At 43.0% G+C, this 17,500-nt stretch overlaps 1 protein-coding gene across 8 annotated transcripts in view; it reads right to left on the minus strand.

The window, feature by feature from the left end:
- Positions 1-4,379: 4,379 nt before the first annotated feature.
- The window catches only part of wwk (white walker), a 190,071-nt gene continuing 176,950 nt past the window's right edge, over positions 4,380-17,500 (minus strand). For 5 of the 8 annotated variants that reach the window (XM_071660685.1, XM_071660690.1, XM_071660688.1 and 2 more), the window contains 10 exons: positions 17,063-17,215; positions 16,011-16,146; positions 15,166-15,221; positions 13,713-13,787; positions 11,933-12,124; positions 10,574-10,792; positions 9,536-9,733; positions 8,652-8,783; positions 7,295-7,464; positions 4,380-6,997 (listed from right to left, as the gene is read on the minus strand). In XM_071660685.1, coding sequence (XP_071516786.1) covers positions 5,962-6,997; positions 7,295-7,464; positions 8,652-8,783; positions 9,536-9,733; positions 10,574-10,792; positions 11,933-12,124; positions 13,713-13,787; positions 15,166-15,221; positions 16,011-16,146; positions 17,063-17,215 — 2,367 coding nt within the window. In that variant the 3' untranslated portion in view covers positions 4,380-5,961. The remainder of the gene's footprint in view (positions 6,998-7,294; positions 7,465-8,651; positions 8,784-9,535; positions 9,734-10,573; positions 10,793-11,932; positions 12,125-13,712; positions 13,788-15,165; positions 15,222-16,010; positions 16,147-17,062; positions 17,216-17,500) is intronic. The other 3 variants (XM_071660686.1, XM_071660689.1, XM_071660687.1) reach the window with 2 other exon arrangements.

The following is a 17,500-nucleotide window of genomic DNA, read 5'->3' on the forward strand; positions in this document are numbered from 1 at the left end:
CTCAAGGGTCGTACCTTCGATCTCAAGGGTCGTACCTTCGTTCTTAAGGGTCGTACCTTCGATCTTAAGGGTCATTCCTTCGTTTTCAAGGGGTCGTACCTTCGTGCTCATGGGTCGTACCTCCGTTGAAGCATTCAAGGTCTAACAAGCAATCTAACGCTGGAGTAACTGCTGGTTAGAGTAATGAAGCTGTTAGCGATCCTGATCATGACGCCCAGAGTCGAGAGAGTGCATAGGTTCGAATCCTGGTTTCGGTAGTCGGTCCACAGTCAACCCAGCTGTTCGTCCATCCTTTTATGGGTTGGTTGATGACATGGGTAGTTGGCGCAGGCTCAGGGCATGTGAAGCGTCTGGGGTAAACCATGGAAAGTTTTGTGGGGCCTGGATGTGGAAAGGGAGCTGTGGTTTCGGTGCATTACACATGACAGCTAGATACTGAGTGTAAACGAATGTGGCCTTTTTAAGTATGTTTCCCTGGCGCTACCTCGCTAACGAAGGGGTGGCGAGGCTTAGGGCATGTGAAGCGTCTGGGGTAAACCATGGAAAGTTTTGTGGGTCCTGGATGTGGAAAGGGAGCTGTGGTTTCGGTGCATTACACATGACAGCCAGAGACTGAGTGTGAACGAATGTAACCTTTCTTAGTCTGTTTTCCTGACGCTACCTCGCTGATGCAAGGGGTGGCGACGCTGTTTCCTGTGGGGATGGGTGGCGCCGAGAATGGATGAAGGCAAGCAAGTATGAATATGTATATGTGTATATATGTATATATACACATATATATACATGTATATGTATATATATATATATATGTGTATATGTTGATATGTATATGTATGAATATGTGCGCGTATGGGCGTTTGTAAACATATGTGGATATGAGTGGATGGGCCGTTCTTTCGTCTGTTTCCTGGCGCTACCTCGCTGACATGGGAAAGAGCGATCAAGCGCGATAGACAAAATAAATACTATACCGTCGAAATCATTTCCAAAGGCTGCTGTTGCAGCTTCGTGGCTGCGCTCCACACAGGAGCAGGGGAAAGTGGCCTCCTTTAGAATGAACAAAGTCTATATCACTCCTGCTACATCATCGTCAAATTGGAATGGCAGATCACAAAAAGTAATTAAATTGGAGGGAAAAAAAATCTTTATGAAGACTTTTTAATATTAATTCCTTTGTTTATATTTCCACGCGATTTGGTCTGCGTTCGTTCATCGGTGAATTTTTCTCTTTTTTTTGCGGAATTTATGAAAAAACTTTATTATAGTGTATAATTTATTGTATAAAGTTATCATATTGTATAATTTATTGTATAAAGTTATGGTTTCAAAAAGAGTTTTCTTTTTTTTAGAGGGTTTTTCATACTGTATTGAAGTCATTTGAGAATTGGTAAGAAATAATATTCGAATTTTGAGAAAGTGGAACACTTATTTATATAATCCTACATTATTTAACGCCTCTTAGTGACCTCCAAGAACCACTATGTCCATTCTAAGTACATATATTGTCACAATAGCCTTCAGAAAAAGGCAATATATACTTAGATTTCATGAATTTAAGAAACTAACGTCTTAAAGCCATGTTTGTACAAGTCCCACCTGCAATGCTTCCATTTTCTCTGCAGTCTTCCCATTCTTTGGCTCCGTTTTCTACGCGTTCGACATTACCCGAATATCTTCAACCATTGCCTTGTCTAATGTTTCTAACTTTATTGCGTCTTTGAGTGTATTCTTCTCATGCCTTTATCTCTTACATTAAACAACGTCCTTCGTTGTACCTATAACTCTACGTTTTCCTTTTCCTATATATCGATATTGCCCAGAAAACAGAATCGTTTTCAAAATATCATCTGACATGGGGGAACTAATCTAAATTATCATTGACCGTAAATTTCCAAATCCTGTTACGTAATTTGACCACCTGACCTTATCTCTCCTTATAATCTAATCTGAGGTAGATATAACCACTTACCCTAACTATCGTTACCCCCGTTTAAGGCCTGCTTGTTAACAGTTAAAGAATCCTAGATGTTTCATTGATAAATCCCTTAAGTTGGCAAAGAAATTATTTTATAGAGTTGAAATCAAACCTTCCATTGACACCAAAAACCTTTTAGTTCTTCCCTTTTAATAATAATTTTACTTTACTTCCCATTTTGCTTCAATAATTTACTGTAAATGTTGCCTTCAGCAACAATAATACTATAACGAATATATTAATCAGGAATTTACCTGAAAATTCTCCTAGATGCATCTGTAAAGTGCCATGTAGTATTTGTGATGAGTTTTAATGTCTGGCAGACTGGTCAGGATCTTTGGGTTATGTGATGGCGGAGGAAGAGTTATGTGATGGTGAAGGAGAGGTGGGGAATGGGTGTGGGGGCGTCCATATGATTGTAGGAGAAGAATGATGGAGAAAGCCACATATGTGATGGTGTTATTGGAGGCCTCATATAGTGGTGGAGGAGGTACGCCTATGTGAAGTGGTGGTGAGGGAGAAAGACTCATGTGATGGGGGTGGGTGGAAGACCCATGTGATGGGGATGGTGATGGGGGGTGGGGAAGGAAGGGGTTCATGTGGCCCATAACATATGGAGAGGTGCTGTTGAACCTCTGTTGTGATCCTCCGTTGCTTCCGTTGTCAACGGATGAACACACCCACACACCCCCGGCGTCTATCCGTTGGCTAAGGGTTCCCCCGGCTCTGTGGGATGGTGCAGAAGGGCCTGGCCCTTGGAGATCGACCATGGGATCTCCACCGGTTGTGAAAGGGAGATAGAGAGAGAGAGAGAGAGAGAGAGAGAGAGAGAGAGAGAGAGAGAGAGAGAGAGGAGGGAGGTTTTGGAGGGGGAAGGGGGCTAGCAGCGCGTGTACCGTCTCTCTCTCTCTCTCTCTCTCTCTCTCTCTCTCTCTCTCTCTCTCTCTCTTGCGCATGCTCCGTTAGAAGACGGATCACATGCCATCACTAGCATGCATAGACAGTTATGTTGTACACGCCCATCCTCCCGTGTACTGTCCTCCAGCAGATAACCTGGTCATAGACCATCAGGTCTTGTGTTATCTGACCCCTCCCATGTGTAATGTCCTCCAGCAGATAACCTGGTCATAGACCATCAGGTCTTGTGTTATCTGGGCCCTCCCATGTGTACTATCCTCCAGCAGATAACCTTGTCATAGACCATCAGGTCTTGTGTTATCTGGGCCCTCCCATGTGTACTATCCTCCAGCAGATAACCTGGTCATAGACCACCAGGTCTTGTGTTATCTGGGCCCTCCCATGTGTACTATCCTCCAGCAGATAACCTTGTCATAGACCATCAGGTCTTGTGTTATCTGGGCCCTCCCATGTGTACTATCCTCCAGCAGATAACCTGGTCATAGACCATCAGGTCTTGTGTTATCTGTGCCCCTCCCATGTGTACTATCCTCCAGCAGATAACCTGGTCATAGACCATCAAGTCTTGTGTTATCTGTGCCCTCCCATGTACTGTCCTCCAGCAGATAACCTGGTCATAGACCATCAGGTCTTGTGTTATCTGGCCCCTCCCATGTACTGTCCTCCAGCAGATAACCTGGTCATAGACCATCAGGTCTTGTGTTATCCGACCCCTCCCATGTGTACTATCCTCCAGCAGATAACCTTGTCATAGACCATCAGGTCTTGTGTTATCCGACCCCTCCCATGTGTACTATCCTCCAGCAGATAACCTTGTCATAGACCATCAGGTCTTGTGTTATCTGGGCCCTCCCATGTGTACTATCCTCCAGCAGATAACCTTGTCATAGACCATCAGGTCTTGTGTTATCTGGGCCCTCCCATGTGTACTATCCTCCAGCAGATAACCTGGTCATAGACCACCAGGTCTTGTGTTATCTGTGCCCCTCCCATGTGTACTATCCTCCAGCAGATAACCTGGTCATAGACCATCAGGTCTTGTGTTATCTGTGCCCCTCCCATGTGTACTATCCTCCAGCAGATAACCTGGTCATAGACCATCAGGTCTTGTGTTATCTGTGCCCCTCCCATGTGTACTATCCTCCAGCAGATAACCTGGTCATAGACCATCAGGTCTTGTGTTATCTGGCCCCTCCATGTGTACTATCCTCCAGCAGATAACCTGGTCATAGACCATCAGGTCTTGTGTTATCTGTGCCCCTCCCATGTGTACTATCCTCCAGCAGATAACCTGGTCATAGACCATCAGGTCTTGTGTTATCTGACCCCTCCCATGTGTACTATCCTCCAGCAGATAACCTTGTCATAGACCATCAGGTCTTGTGTTATCTGTGCCCCTCCCATGTGTACTGTCCTCCAGCAGATAACCTGGTCATAGACCATCAGAATGAGACACAATGATGAAGGAAGAAGAGAAAAACAGTCATTTGTCTTTTCAATTTTGTATTTAGGTTTTCGGTCAACAATTTTTTCCATTTAACTTGTGTACATTGGTTGGGGTGGTGTGAGGGGGTGGTTCCCTTTGGCAGGGCTAAACGAAATTGGAAAAATCATAGAAACATTCATTGGAATTCCTGTGTTTTGTCAGTGGGGAAATGTTGCTCAGGGACAACATTTCGGGTATAGCATCTTCTTCACCTCCTCCACCCTTTTTTTGTTTACAAATTTACATATTACGAAAACAATTTGTACACAGCTATTTTTTTTTTTACAGTCATCTTTTTTACAAACGTAAGTTGCACCATATATATATATATATATATATATATATATATATATATATATATATATGTATGTATGTATATATATGTATATATGTAGTTTCTTTTTAAAAAACATATCACACATGGAAAATATGAAAGGTGAATGGAAAGATTAATTCTGGCAATCCCAACTTCCATTTTCTATCTAACAACATTTTTGTTTGTTTGTGGTTGTGGATCTAGTTGTAGTCACAAAGATTAAGCTTCTCTGGCATCTAAATTACAATCTCTATTACATCAGGAACACTTGACAGCAAAGATAAAACAAGTGTAGAAAATCAGCATTTGGAAGGAGTAGCGGAGACTCAAGTATTTTATACTTCTTTTTTTTTTTTTCTTCTCTTTCTAATAGTCACACTCAAGAGAATGAGGAAAGAAAGTCAGGCAAGATCGACGAGAAACTAGTCTCACACAAGCCTTTGGACACCCACACACACACAGACACACACACAGACACACACACACACACACGCATGTATATATATATATATATATATATATATACATATATATATACATATATATATATAGCTTCATCATTATGCCTCAGGATTCAACCTACACACGCGTATACGTCGCTGGCACACATTTTACAAGCTTGAAGCAAGCCTCTATGATGTTTCCTCTTATTTGGAAGAGCTTACTCTTGAACATTATGAACACAGGCGAGCGAGCACTCACTCACACTCACTCACACACACGCTACTCTATGTGTTTGGGAAACGATTGATGTCAGAACAGCAACATAATTGTGTAAGGCAACAACAGAGCGACACAGACACACACACGCATGCGACTTGATTATGACCCCGCCACTCTGCATGTTTTAGTACGTGTTTAGAAACTCGATCCTCCTCCCATCCATCCCCCTTGGATCTCGCTGCTTCACAGGCCCACACACTTTTCCGCCATCCCTCTTAAAAAACGACCCGACCGTGACCTTTAGACACAAGGCGTTGGTGGTCAAAGGGGAGCGTTCGTGACCCTCATAGTTCCGTCTGTAACCTACCACTTCAATGTAAGACTTCGATATGATATGAGTAACAATTTATGCTGACATGGAACACCATAAAGACGTACCTTCGTCCTCGTGCATTAGAATACCAGAACGGGTGAAGTTCTCCTCATACTCTTTTCCTTCCTTCACCCGTCGGTAACAGTCGTTCCTCCCTCTAGAACATACAATTATGCTTAGCCGATATAATTCTACTCCCTAATTATGATGATCGTCCGCTTGGGCGAGGGTCATTCGCCATACACGTTGTAACTGGAGAGGGAAGGTTGCATCTGAATGTCGTCGATGGCCACCAGTTTCTCCAGGGGCACCAGCGCTAGCTCCCCCTGCGGCTCCCTAGGCGCTGTCAGGGCAGCGTAATCATCCCGGATGATCTTCTTCCTCTTGTCCGGTTTGCTGCTTCGTTTGAAGACGTACGACAGACTCTGGGCCCTTTTGAGGAATTTCATGGGTGGTTTCCTTCGCGTGGCTAGATCCCGGGGTTCGACAGCAGCTGCTGCAGCAGCAGCGGCGGTGGTGGGTGGGAGAACAGGAGGTGCCTCCGCCTGGGGCGTCACAGGGGTTCGAACGGGGTCTTTGGCTTCGTCCCCAGGGGGTGTCGGAGTCCGGCTGGTTATGCTGTTCTCCGGTGTCCCCTCCTCGCTGATGTGACCGGTCGAGTCGTCCAAGTACCGCCCGTGACCCGAGGGGTCCAGGACACACTCGGCGGACCTGGACGAGAATTGAGCATACTGGCCCCCGTGTGAGAAGTCGGGCTTTTCGAGAAGACGAGACCTGGGCTTGGCTATCGTCTCGCTCTCGGGCGAGAACCTGAAGAGTCGGTTTTTCTTATCGACCGATGCCGGCGCTGAGAGCATCGGCAGACTGTCAAAGGGCTTGGCAATGAAGTCGTCCTCGGAGTCGTTAGACTCGTTGCTCTCCTGGTTCATCAGTCTGTTGATGCGCGGCACCCGGTACCGAACGCGCTCGCAGGCGGAGACGCTCCGTCCTAGGCGTACGATGGGACGTATTCTGGTCTCTTCCAATTCCCGGTATCGCAGTTCGTCTTCTCTCTTCTCGTCGAAGTCGCCAGGCCCGAGATCGGCCGTCCCTTCGCTGAGACTTCCTCTATTGCTACCGGACTCTGTCGGGGATAGGGCTTCGTCTTCGTCTATGGTGCTGGTCGGGGATGTCTTGAAGGACTTCCTCCTGCAATACATAATGTTCGTCTGGGCACTTCGATCCACGTACTCTGTTGAGGTTATGGAATGCCCAAACAAGTACCTGCTGGGGTTGAGACAGAGTCTGATTTAAGAGACTGTATGCGCGAGCAACGGGAGGAGTGAGGAGGGTGTGCGCAAGGGGGAAGGGGTGCGGGAGGAGGCAGGAGGCCTGATGGATGTGTCTTTTCATGGCAGGAAAAAAAGAAAAACGAAAAAGTCGTCAAAAAAAAATGTTTGACTAAAAAAAAGTTATCCAAAAATAAAAAATATATATCCTGGAACTTGCTTAAACCCTTCCCTGAAAGAGAGGAAGTAAAAACAGCAAATCCCATGACAAACTTGAGGAAAGAAGTCCTCTCACCTTGGAGATGGAGGCTGGGAGTCCTCCCTGGTTGGAGGAGAGTTGGAGGTGGAGAGGCGTCGCAGGGCTTCCCGTCTCTGGAACTCGACTTTGGCCATCTCTGTCGCCACCCACTCTGGGATGTCAGGAATAGCGTAGCTGATCCCATACTTAAGTGCAATCATGGCGTGCTAAAAGGGAAAGAAACAGCACATTATTATTTTGGTTCCTTTTTTGGACATTGAGAATGAAATATGATCATTTTGGTCCCTTTTTTGGACATTGAGAATGAAATATGATGATTTTGGTTCCCTTTTTGGACATTGAGAATGAAATATGATCATTTTGGTTCCTTTTTGGACATTGAGAATGAAATATGATCATTTTGGTTCCTTTTTTTTGGACATTGAGAATGAAATATGATCATTTTGGTTCCTTTTTTTGGACATTGAGAATGAAATATGATCATTTTGGTTCCTTTTTTTTTTGGACATTGAGAATGAAATATGATCATTTTGGTTCCTTTTTTTTGGACATTGAGAATGTAATATGATGATTTTGGTTCCTTTTTTGGACATTGAGAATGAAATATGATCATTTTGGTTCCTTTTTTTTTTGGACATTGAGAATGAAATATGATCATTTTGGTTCCTTTTTTTGGACATTGAGAATGAAATATGAACATTTTGGCTCCTTTTTTGGACATTGAGAATGAAAAATGATCATTTTGGCTCCTTTTCGGACATTTAGAATGAAATATGATCATTTTGGCTCCTTTTTTGGACATTGAGAATGAAATATGATCATTTTGGTTCCCTTTTTGGACATTAACAATAAGATCTGATTATTATAGCATAGAAGAAGTCTTTGTGACAAAATGCGTATATGGAGATAAAAACCACACTTTGTTCAAGTGACAGAAGCGTTGGCATGAGCGAAACATATCCCAGCCAAAGGCCACCTGGGGTAAATGGAAGAGAGAAGGAAAAAAGAAGAAGTGAAGGAATAACCACCAATAGATATATTAGAAGATTACTATACTAGAATGGATTAGATCCTATAAATATGAAATAATTGTAACATAAGAATTGATCATGGCATCTTAACAACACCTCCAGCTTTTTGGGAAGGAGACATTATGGAGTGGATTAAGATGGATCAGATCCCTCTAGATATGAAACAACTGAAACACGAGAATTAATTATAGCATCTTGACAACACCTCCAGCTTTTTGGGAAGCAGACATTGTGGTGTGGATTACGATAGCTTAGGCTTCAAAATTCAGTGGAGGACATGGTTATCCTCAATGGAGTGGCCCTTGAGGATGAAGGACGTGTCAGAGACGATAGAGATCGGAAGGACCCACGAGAAACATTACCTCAAGGACTATAATGAGGAGGATTGTGTGGGCAGTGGACATCTCCGGGAACATACGGTGTACCTGACCAGACAAGCCTATGAGCATGCAGTTCACCATGATTCCAAGCACACCCATGAGTTCCATGGCGTCCTGCAAAGTGGTAAACAAATCAGTCACTGACACTTCCAATTCATTGTTCTCAATAAGATTCCTTGAATAACTACTACGTTAATATCTGTTTATACTTGGACCTTTGCTGGAGAATCTGTATTTGATTGGACTCTGTTCATTACTAGGAGGGTTTGAACTGATAAAGACAGGAGGTTCATTAATTCCAGACGTCTATCAAATAAATGTTTAGAATCATTATTGGCAGAGTTGGTTATAATGCCTTATTAATAGCCTGCATTACAGACTTAATCTTGGAAAGTTATTGAGAAAATATAGTATCAAAATGTTGGTCAATTAAACTCATTTCCAATGATAGTCAAAGAAGAAAATATGTGGATAAGAACAATCTTTAAAAGCATACTATCTCTAAGACCACATCAAACATACTTTCTTAAAATGGAATTAGTGGTACATTGGTATATCTAAGGAATATACTTATCTACTGATAAACTGATGGTAAATATCATTTTTCTTGAACCCATCAGAAGGGTTTCAAGTCTAAGTAATCTACTGGTTATGGATTTGTGGATAAAGCCTTCGTCCCTGTGCAAATGCTATGCAATGGAAGCTGGGGAGAGACAGGCCAGTAATTTTTCCCTACCAGTCAGCAGCAGCAGCCAATATCTACCAAGCAGGCACAATCAACCAGTAACTACCTACCAGGCATCAGTAGCCAGCTACCAGACACCAGGACACTACCTACCGGACACCAGCCAGCAGTCAGTACCCACCTGCCAGACACCAATGCTCTGGGCTCGGAGGCCAAAAGGTCTCTGGAAGACACAGCAGAGCTTGAAGGCATCTGATCGAATCTCAATGAGGTTGTTGAGAAAGGCGCACATTGCAGCCAGCGGGAAGGCAGAGGAGAAGAGCGTCACGTACCCGAACTGGATAAACATCTCCAGGTAGTCTTCAAACGTCCCATCATACTGCAATATAATGGGGAGGAATCACACCTCGCATCCACACTGGTTCGAAGTCGTGTGGACACGTCTTATGGTAAAATGAAGAATAGAGAGGTACACTCTCCCAAAAAAGTAACTGCCTCTCGGGCCTTAAAAAGAGTATAGAGGTACACTCTCTCAAAAAAGTACCTGCCTCTCGGGCCTCAAGCTTCTAATTTTCTAATACTGGACAACCGAGATGAAAACTTGACTTCACTACCACCTAAATGCAGTTTACAACTGCATCTGTGTGGCAGTGAACTCAAGGTTTTAATCTCAGTCGGTCAGGTGTAGACAATTAGAAACTTCAGGCCCAGGGGCCCGATACTTTTTTGGCAGAGTGTATATATATATATAGACTCTGGAAACTTGGTATTTGATTCGATTCTAGTTGTTTGTCAGTTCTAAACCATAGGCTTGTATCATCTGATCTGAAGTTACATAGCATTTTGGGCATGCAAGACTATAAGAAATAAGTTCTATACAACAAGTCAGATAAAATATAGAAATGTTTGAGTACACTTTTGATATATAGAAAGCTAAATAGAGAGAGAAATAGCCCTTAAGTTACATAGGATAGGGAGACCACCATTAAGTTTAGGTTTTTGAAAGAAGACACGTCATGAAGACTGAAAAGAATTAGGTCACAGAAGACGTGGTCAGCAGGTCGAAGGTCTGGAGGTAAACAATGACAAGGGGTTCACTTCCAAGACCATGGAAGTGAACAGGGATGAGGTTGACTTGAGGCTTGGAGGAGGAGGAGGAGGAGTAGGACCTCAGAGTTATCGAGGAGTGATGTTACTGTGACCACCTGGTGTAGCTTACCCTCGACATGTTACACTCCACCTCCGCCTGGCTCACGATGCGGTTCTTGCTGCTGCCCCTGGCTAGGAAGGGGTCCCCAGCACCTCTGGTGAAGGCGGGGTCCCCTCCGGCCCCTGTCGCATCCCCGCTAGACGTGGGCGTCCCCGTGTCCTTACTGCTACTGTTGGTGGCGCTGCTGGGGCAGGAGTCTTCCTCTTCATCCTCCGGCTCCTCGGGAATCTATACAAGAGTCAGAAAACTTAAATAGATTCAAGAAGAAATAAATGAAGATCAAATAGGATCAGTTCATCTGTACAACAGTCAGAAAACTTAAATAGATTCGGGAAGTAATAGATGAAGATCAAGTAGGATCAGGTCGTCTGTACAATAGTTAGAAAACTTGAATAGATTCAACAAGAAATAAATGAAGATCAAGTGGGATCAGGTCGTCTGTACTTGAGTCGGAAAACTTAAATAGATTCAAGAAGTAATAAATGAAGATCAAGAAGGATCAGGTCGCCTGTACAACAGTCAGAAAACTTAAAAAGATTCAAGAAATAAATGAAGATCAAGTAGGATCAGTTCATCTGTACAAGAGTCAGAAAACTTATATAGATTCAAGAAGTAATAAATGAAGACCAAGTAGGATCAGTTCATTTGTACAACAGTCAGAAAGCTTAAATAGATTCAAGAAGTAATAAGTGAAGATCAAGTAGGATAAAGTCATCTGTGCAACAGTCAGAAAACTTAAATAGATTCAAGAGGGAATAGATGAAGAGCAAGTAGGATCAGTTCCTTATGATCCTCTTTTTTTCTCTCTCTCTCTCTTTCGTCTAATATCACTATATTGAACTCATCGTCAGGGAAAAGACATAATCTTTCGTTCAATATTATTATATTGTGCTTGTTGAATGGCTGTTTACACAGAAATATGTGCTTGTTGAAGTGGTTGTTTACATAGAAATCTGTGCTTCCTGAAGTGGGTTTTTGAATAGAAACATGTGCTTGCTAAAGTGGTTGTTTACATAGAGATAAGTGCTTGCTGAAGTGGTTGTTTACATAGAAATCTGTGCTTCCTGAAGTGGGTTTTTGAATAGAAATATGTGCTTGCTAAAGTGGTTGTTTACATAGAGATATGTGCTTCCTGAAGTGGCTGTTTACATAGAAATCTGTGCTTCCTGAAGTGGGTTTTTGAATAGAAATATGTTCTTGTTGAAGTGGTTGTTTACATAGAAATATGTGCTTGCTGAAGTGGGTTTTTGAATAGAAATATGTGCTTGCTGAAGTGGTTGTTTACATAGAAATATGTGCTGGGACAGCTGGTGTGATGACCACAGCACGAGGCAATGGGAGTTGCAAGGGCGCGTGGGGGGGTCTAACCTGAGTGTCTCCTGCGGGCTGGGGCGGGTTTTCCTGGGGCCAATCCTGCTTCTTGTCCTCTTCGGAGGGCGAGAGGGCGCCGTAAAGGTCAAAGCTAAGCTTGGCCAGCTTGAACTGCTCCAGCAGGTAAGGGATACAGGACTCCTTGATGTTCCCCACCACCTGTCGCGTCAAGAGCAACGCAGCCAATTGCTGGAAAATAAGATACAGTGAAGTGAGGGGTTCTAGTCTCTGGTACAGTGAAGTAGGGGGTTCTAGTCTCTGGTACAGTGAAGTAGGGGGTTCCTCGTCTCTGGTACAGTGAAGTGGGGGTCCTCGTCTCTGGTACAGTGAAGTAGGGGGTTCTAGTCTCTGGTACAGTGAAGTAGGGGGTTCCTCGTCTCTAGTACAGTGAAGTGAGGGGTTCCTCGTCTCTGGTACAGTGAAGTGGGGGTTTCTGGTACAGTGAAGGGGGGTTCCTCGTCTCTGGTACAGTGAAGTAGGGGGTTCTTGTCTCTGGTACAGTGAAATGGGAAGTCCTCGTCTCTGGTACAGTGAAGGGGGGTTCCTCGTCTCTAGTACAGTGAAGTGAGGGGTTCCTCGTCTCTGGTACAGTGAAGTGGGGGTTCCTCGTCTCTGGTACAGTGAAGTGGGGGGGTTCTCGTCTCTGGTACAGTGAAGTGGGGGTTCCTTGTCTCTGGTACAGTGAAGTAGGGGGTTCCTCGTCTCTGGTACAGTGAAGTGGGGGTTTCCTTGTCTCTGGTACAGTGAAGTGGGGGTCCTCGTCTCTGGTACAGTGAAGTAGGGGGTTCTAGTCTCTGGTACAGTGAAGTAGGGGTTCCTCGTCTCTAGTACAGTGAAGTGGAGGGGTTCTAGTCTCTGGTACAGTGAAGTAGGGGGTCCTTGTCTCTGATACAGTGAAGTGGGGGTTCCTCGTCTCTGGTACAGTGAAGTGGGGGGTTTCTCGTCTCTGGTACAGTGAAGTGGGGGTTCCTCGTCTCTGGTACAGTGAAGTGGGGGTTCCTCGTCTCTAATACAGTGAAGTGGGGGTTCCTCGTCTCTAATACAGTGAAGTGGGGGGTCCTTGTCTCTGGTACAGTGAAGTGGGGGTCCTTGTCTCTGGTACAGTGAAGTGGGGGTTCTCGTCTCTGGTACAGTGAAGTGGGGGGTCCTTGTCTCTGGTACAGTGAAGTGGGGGTCCTTGTCTCTGGTACAGTGAAGTGAGGGGTCCTTGTCTCTGGTACAGTGAAGTGGGGGGTTCCTTGTCTCTGGTACAGTGAAGTGGGGGTTCCTCGTCTTTGGTACAGTGAAGTGGGATCCTCGTCTCTGGTACAGTGAAGTGGGGGTTCCTCGTCTCTGGTACAGTGAAGTAGGATCCTCGTCTCTTGTGTAAGAGAAAGCTGTGGGGTCGCTGTGGTATAGTGAAGGGGGTGGGGGGGGTGACACTCCTTCGCTGGACTGAAGTGGCTCATTCAAACTAGTCATTAAGTCGTTAGGTCTGGTTGTGGTTGGAAGTGGATATAAGCATTTGAGTGTTCAGTCATTCCTAGTTGATGTTGCATCCACAATGAAGTTTCTCACTTTGCAATATAATCGTTAGAATTATATGAGAGTAATCTATGATCTATTTTTTATAACTTAATATAGAATTATTAAATGTTTTACGTTTTCTATGCTATGGGAAGATTTGGGGTAAACATAGAGAGGTGAAAAGATTTTCCCTATCTTTTGAGCTTGTTTTTTTCTCTCTCACCCTAAGTACGTGGGTGACATCTTGATCTGTAAAAGAGTAGAAACTCACCTCCTTCAGACGCTCCATGTCCTGTAGGTAGAAGGCGATGTAGAAAAGCGACAGGAAGGAGTTTACGAACCGGAACTGTGTTAAAATAAGAGTTGGCAACCATTATCACAATGTCAACAGGCTGATCCATTCCATTCCCTCTGATGTCTATGATTGTCATAAACCTCTCCTGGCTCTTACATTTAATACTATTAAGTAGCATTAACCTAAGCCTATATATATATATATATATATATATATATATATATATATATATATATATATATATATATATATATAATATATATATATGTATATATATATATATATATATATATATATATATCTTTCATACTATTCGCCATTTCCCGCATTAGCGAGGTAGCGTTGAGAACAGAGGACTGGGCCCTTGAGGGAATATCCTCACCTGGGCCCCTTCTCTGTTCCCTCTTTTGGAAAATTAAAAAAAAAAAAGTGAGAGGGGAGGATTTCCAGCCTCCCGCTCCCTCCCCTTTTAGTCGCCTTCTACGACACGCAGGGAATACGTGGGAAGTATTCTTTCTCCCCTATCCCCAGGGATAATATATATATATATATATATATATATATATATATATATATATATATATATATATATATTGGAAAGGATCACAATTTCGCGCATGATCAAGATATTCCCATGAGTCCATGGGGAAAATGTATATCAACTGACTTATATTTCTCTCTTGTGTCTCCCCTGATGATGTGATTATTACACGAAAGTGCACTTGGGAACTTATCGTGCTTCTTTTCCCCGTGGACTCATAAGAATATCTTGATCACGCACAAAATTGTGATCCTTTCCAATATATATATATATATATATATATATATATATATATATATATATATATATATATATATATATATATATATATATACACACACACACACCAAGGTATCCCACTCCGATTCTAAGAAAACGGATTCGGACGCGCAGGCCGCCTTGTGACGTCATGTGGCCCTAAACCCTCACTTGTCTGAGTACTGTGAGGGAAGGTATGGATACTGTGAGGGAAGGTATGGATACTGTGAGGGAAGGTATGGATACTGTGAGGGAAGGTATGGATACTGTGAGGGAAGGTATGGATACTGTGAGAGAAGGTATGGATACTGTGAGGGAAGGTATGGATACTGTGAGGGAAAGTATAGAGCAAAGTGTAGGTGAATCTACATTTTCGTTAGCCCGATACCAGCACGTTTTCTTTGTTTAGGGCCAATGACGTAGCATACAGGCTCCACCCACATGCATATGGGTCAACTTGGTATATAATAGACTTAGATATTAACACTTAAGACCCATCGTTACATTCACTTCGAATACAGTTAGTTAAATGGGTTCAAAAGCCAGCGATCTATGAGAAAGGCAATCAGTCATTAGGCCTGAGTTATTCTCTGAATAGAAAACGTCGTGTGTGTGAGGTTGGACACTTACCACTGCCAGCTTGATGATGAGGTGGTTCTGGTACGAGTCCTCCGTCCGGTAGTTCTCTGTTGACCGGATACATGAAACTGTTAGTCAACTCTTCGAGAATTTGCGTGGGGAAAATCTAAATAAGGCTCCCGTTAAAAAAAAAGAAAATGGGTAGGAAAGAAAAAAATGGGAGATTTATCCAACTGTAATGGGTAACTTTATTATCCATTGTGTAAAGCTTTTGTGTCTTTGATAATATGACTCCTACGGTGATATATGAGGAATTATCATCAAAAGAAAACGGGAAGAAAAGAAAAAATGGGAGAATTATCCATATGTAATGGGTAACTTTATCATCTATTGTGTAAAGCTTTTGTATCATTGATAATATGAGTCCTAAGGTGATATATGAGGAATGATAATAATTGTTTAAAAGGATAAGGTGATATTCTGACGAGTCTAACAGAAACACTGCGCTAACCCCTAAGTTCCATATTCCATTCTCATTTCCTTCAGAGCTTCGTTGCTATATCGAGAAATTAATCTTTCTAACGTAGACAAGAAGGAAACAGTAAGGAATTTTCGCTAATGCCTAGTATTAAAAGTAGTATTTGTTTGGAGTTTAGCCCAAGGGTGCTTTATATTGGCTGTTGATTAATTACTTTTACCATAATTTGTAAATCATTTTAGAGTAGGGTATTTACTCCTTTATGATGGCTATTTATTAATCATTCCATAATTTGTATGATAATTCTAGCTTAGAGTATTTTTTCCCCCGTACCACTTTGATATACCAAATCTTTTTTTTCAAAAACACGTAATTTCCATTTGCAGCAGACAGACTCGAACGCGTACCGCATACACACCTATATCGTTGAGCCAGACGGCCACTTTCGTGTATCCCTCGTCAAAGGCAGAGATGGTGAGAGCCATGAGTATCTTGGGCGCATAAGAGAGGTAGAATGTGTACTCATGCGCTGAAATGAAGGCATCACACATATCCTGTAGGAAGAACGAAATGCTTTAGTGGGCCCTCCGTTCTCTGAGAACCCGTTTTCTTTGATAAAACGTCACAGGTTTTCTCTATGAAAAACTAAAAATCTAACGTTTTCTCTCAAGAAATATGATACAGTAACCATTTCCATTTCATTCTAGATTGGAACAAGATGAGAAAAGGTCTAGACTAATTAGAATAACCACAGAAATGAGACCATTGCTGTAAAATGTTTATGGAAGAGAACTTAAAGTTAAATTTGTGATATGTAAATTGTTATAACCACAAGGACACACACGCCTGACCTGTCATTTTAACGGGGCATTGAGTTTAGAATGTCACAAGCAAGTCTTTCCTTCAAGCCTTGTATGAATATTCACATCACACAAACACTTGGCGTGCATACTGATTGTGTGATTATATAAAAGGATATGCAAATGAGACTTGGCTTGGCGTATATTGATTGAAGTCAACGGGTTTTAATAACCTTTTGCTTGAAGTTAATGGTTTTAATAACCTTTTACAATCAAATTGGCCACAACAGCAAGCTAATTGACCGATCTATCTCGAAAGAGCGAAAGATTTGAGGTGATTTTTCTTGGGTCATTTGGAAAACATTTGCGGTCAGACGTGTGCCCCCTTCGCTTATGATACTAGCCACAACCTTGTGGTAATGGCAGGAGCTACAACCCCCCACCTGCAGCTGCAGAATGAGGAGCTACAACCCCCCACCTGCAGCTGGAGAATGAGGAGCTACAACCCCTACCTGCAGCTGGAGAATTAGGAGCTACAACCCCACCTGCAGCTGGAGAATGAGGAGCTACAAACCCCACTTGCAGCTGGAGAATGAGGAGCTACAACCCCCTACCTATAACTGGAGAATGAGTAACTACAACCCCTACCTGTAACTCTACAACCCCTTACCTGTAACTGGAGAATGAGGAGCATCACTACGAAGACAGTCAGCAGGGAGAAAATAACAAGGGGCAGGGTCACCAAATAGCGTATGAGATTGCGTCTCCAAGCTGGGAACTCTGGTTCCAAGCGACCCGTTACGCTACTGACCTTCAGCTCGCCCTGGGACATGCACAAGCCAGCGTTACAACACACAAGACACATTGTCACAGGGGCCCTGCCAGCCGTTACAACACACATTGTCACATGACCCGAGACAAGTTAACTGTGCCTTTTTTTTTAAGATAATCACATTGTTGTGTTGTATATCATCAAAGATAAACAAGGAAGATGAATGCCATTTTGCACATATCAAACTCTCTATGACAATTGGGTTGGCTCAATGTATTGGTGGTCTATCATACATGGCTATGTATGATCATATGTATGAATTATGTATTGAAGTTT

This window comes from Panulirus ornatus, chromosome 72 (assembly GCF_036320965.1).
Source record: "Panulirus ornatus isolate Po-2019 chromosome 72, ASM3632096v1, whole genome shotgun sequence".
Classification (NCBI taxonomy): Eukaryota; Metazoa; Arthropoda; class Malacostraca; order Decapoda; family Palinuridae; genus Panulirus; species Panulirus ornatus.